Source organism: Nicotiana tabacum, chromosome 22 (genome assembly GCF_000715075.1).
Source record: "Nicotiana tabacum cultivar K326 chromosome 22, ASM71507v2, whole genome shotgun sequence".
In the NCBI taxonomy this organism is placed as follows: Eukaryota; Viridiplantae; Streptophyta; class Magnoliopsida; order Solanales; family Solanaceae; genus Nicotiana; species Nicotiana tabacum.
In genome coordinates this window covers 19,200,019-19,202,774 of record NC_134101.1, presented here as the reverse complement: position 1 = coordinate 19,202,774, position 2,756 = coordinate 19,200,019, and the positions used below count along the sequence as shown (strand labels likewise).

At 36.3% G+C, this 2,756-nt stretch overlaps 1 protein-coding gene across 1 annotated transcript; it reads left to right on the top strand.

Annotated features, from left to right (window-relative positions):
- The first annotated feature begins 684 nt into the window (after positions 1-684).
- On the top strand, positions 685-2,357 carry LOC107824735 (gibberellin 3-beta-dioxygenase 1-like). Its single transcript, NM_001326138.1, is given in 2 exon segments — positions 685-1,166; positions 1,724-2,357. Coding segments are annotated over 2 exon segments (1,116 nt in total).
- Positions 2,358-2,756: the final 399 nt, after the last annotated feature.

Below are 2,756 nucleotides of genomic sequence, written 5' to 3'. Positions count from 1 at the left end.
ATAACAACAACAACAATCCAGTATAATTCCACTAGTGGGGTCTGGGGAGGATAGTGTACGCAGACCTTACCCCTACCCTGGGATAGAGAGGTTGTTTCCGATAGACCCTCGGCTTCCTCCCTCCAAGAACTCCCACCTTGCTCTTGGGGTGACTCGAACTCACAACCTCTTGGTTGGAAGTGGAGGGTGCTCACCACTAGAATAACTCAATCTTGTAAATATATAAAAATAATATATTTCAAATTGTATAAGCTATTTTATTTAAAATTCAGAACAAATAAACCTAAAATTATGAATACTTAGTAAACATTTTGAGAAGTGAGAGTTTGCATATACCCTTTCATTAACTCGATCTAAGATCATACAGTTGTTTTCGTAGAGGACAAGATTGTCCATTCAACTTTTTGTTGTTTCTGTTGTCCAATGCCATTTACCCTTTCATTTCTTGTCCCCTTCCATATATCAACATCAAGACTTCTGCAAAACCACTCATAATTACAGTATTAATATTTCTTCTCATTCTAATCAATCAACTCTATAAATACCTCCCTTTACATCATCTCTTTCACAACATTCCATTTTCCCCCATTTGTTCTTCTCTCTAGCAACGCATAAAGTTATCTATATAGTATTTCCTATTACTTTCAACTAAAACATTTTTTCATAACTCGTGCGCTATACACTATGCCTTCTAGGATCTCAGATTCTTTTAGAGCTCACTCTCAAAAACACTTGGATTTGAACTCAATAAAAGAATTGCCAGAATCCCATGCATGGACATCATCAAATGATTATCCTTCAGAAAATTCCTGTAACTTCGAGTCTATTCCAGTTATCGACCTCGACAACTACATCAACAACAATAATATTAATGTTCTTGAACATATAGGTCAAGCATGCAAGAAATGGGGTGCATTCCAAATCATAAACCATAATATATCAGAAAGGCTACTCCAAGATATTGAATTGGCAGGAAAAAGCCTTTTTTCGCTTCCAATGCAGCAAAAGCTTAAGGCTGCTCGTTCTCCTGAAGGTGTCACTGGCTATGGCGTGGCTCGCATTTCTTCTTTCTTTTCAAAGCTTATGTGGTCTGAAGGATTCACCATTGTTGGCTCCCCTCTTGAACACGCTCGCCAAATTTGGCCTCACGATTACCAAAAGTTCTGGTGAGTGTATTTATTATCTGACAGATTCAGAATTTAGACGCGCTTAAAATTTTGAATTGTGAGAATTATGAGTTCTGAATTGTATATCTAATTTATATATATATACTAATTATTTTGTCCGTCATATCGGACCTATGACCCTGTGATTGGATCCGCCATTATTAACAGCCCGCTCACATTTCTCATGCACGTATATGAAAAATAAAAATGAACTAATTAATCTTTCATTTTCACAAGTACAGAAAACCATTTCTTCGGTTCCTTTTTTTGTACGTACAGTGGGGAAACGATAGGTAAAACCTACTGCTATTACTTTATACTGTTATTAAATTATTAATGGAAGAAGAAAAGTTTAACGATAAAAACAGATAAGGTCCCACTAGATAAGATAAGGCAAGACTTCAGAGATATCAATCTGAAAATCGAATCTAATTATTGCCTTTTGTTGTACTTTGCTTTCACTTAAACAACTCCTTCAATCCTATTATAGTATTTCTTCTGTTTTCCTGTATTTTTTTTTAATTTCTTTGTATTTTTGTGTTTTTTGTGTTTTTTAGTGACGTAATAGAAGAATACGAAAGGGAAATGGAAAAGCTAGCTGGAAGACTGATGTGGCTCATGCTTGGGTCATTGGGGATAACTAAGGAAGAAGTGAAATGGGCCGTATGCCCAAAAGGAGAATCCAAAGGAGGAAGTGCGGCCCTACAACTGAATTCTTACCCGGCATGTCCGGATCCGGATCGGGCCATGGGTTTAGCCGCACATACGGATTCTACCATATTAACAATCCTTCACCAAAACAACACAAGTGGTTTACAAGTTTTCAAAGAAGGGAGTGGTTGGGTCACTGTCCCTCCATTCCCTGGTGCATTAGTAGTTAACGTAGGTGACCTTTTACACATACTATCAAACGGGTTGTACCCGAGTGTCCTACATCGGGCGGTTGTGAACCGGACGCGACATCGCCTTTCTGTAGCCTATTTATATGGTCCACCGTCGAGGGTGAAAGTTTCACCCCTCGCAAAATTGGTGGACCAAAGGCACCCTCCATTGTATAGGGCAGTAACATGGAGTGAGTACTTGGGCACTAAAGCCAAGCATTTTGATAAGGCACTTTCATCTGTACGGCTTTGTGCCCCTCTAAGTGGATTTACCGATGCCAAAGATCATAATGGTGTGCAAGTTGGCTAAACTCGATAAGACACTTTAATTTAATTGTTTTCTTAAAAGATATGGCTTTCTCTCTCTGTTTTTCTTTTACTCTTTCGGAGAAATATTGTAACTAAAAGTCGATTTGAACTAGCTAATAAACATTAGGTGATAGAAAAGTATTTTTAAGTGATGAAATTAATTTAATAAACTGCTGCAGTATTTGATAAAAAAGTGCCGATAAAATTTTTTTTTGGTTAAAATGACTTGAATAACCTTAGAACTCTTTACACTTATAAGGGTGTAATTTCTTCAAAATTTTAAATTCTAGATAGATTCAAATACAAAATATTCTATTTATCATTTTATTTTAAATACAACTGTAATTAAATAAGATAATTTTTATGATAAATATAATTTATTTTATGACTCGCGGGTGTG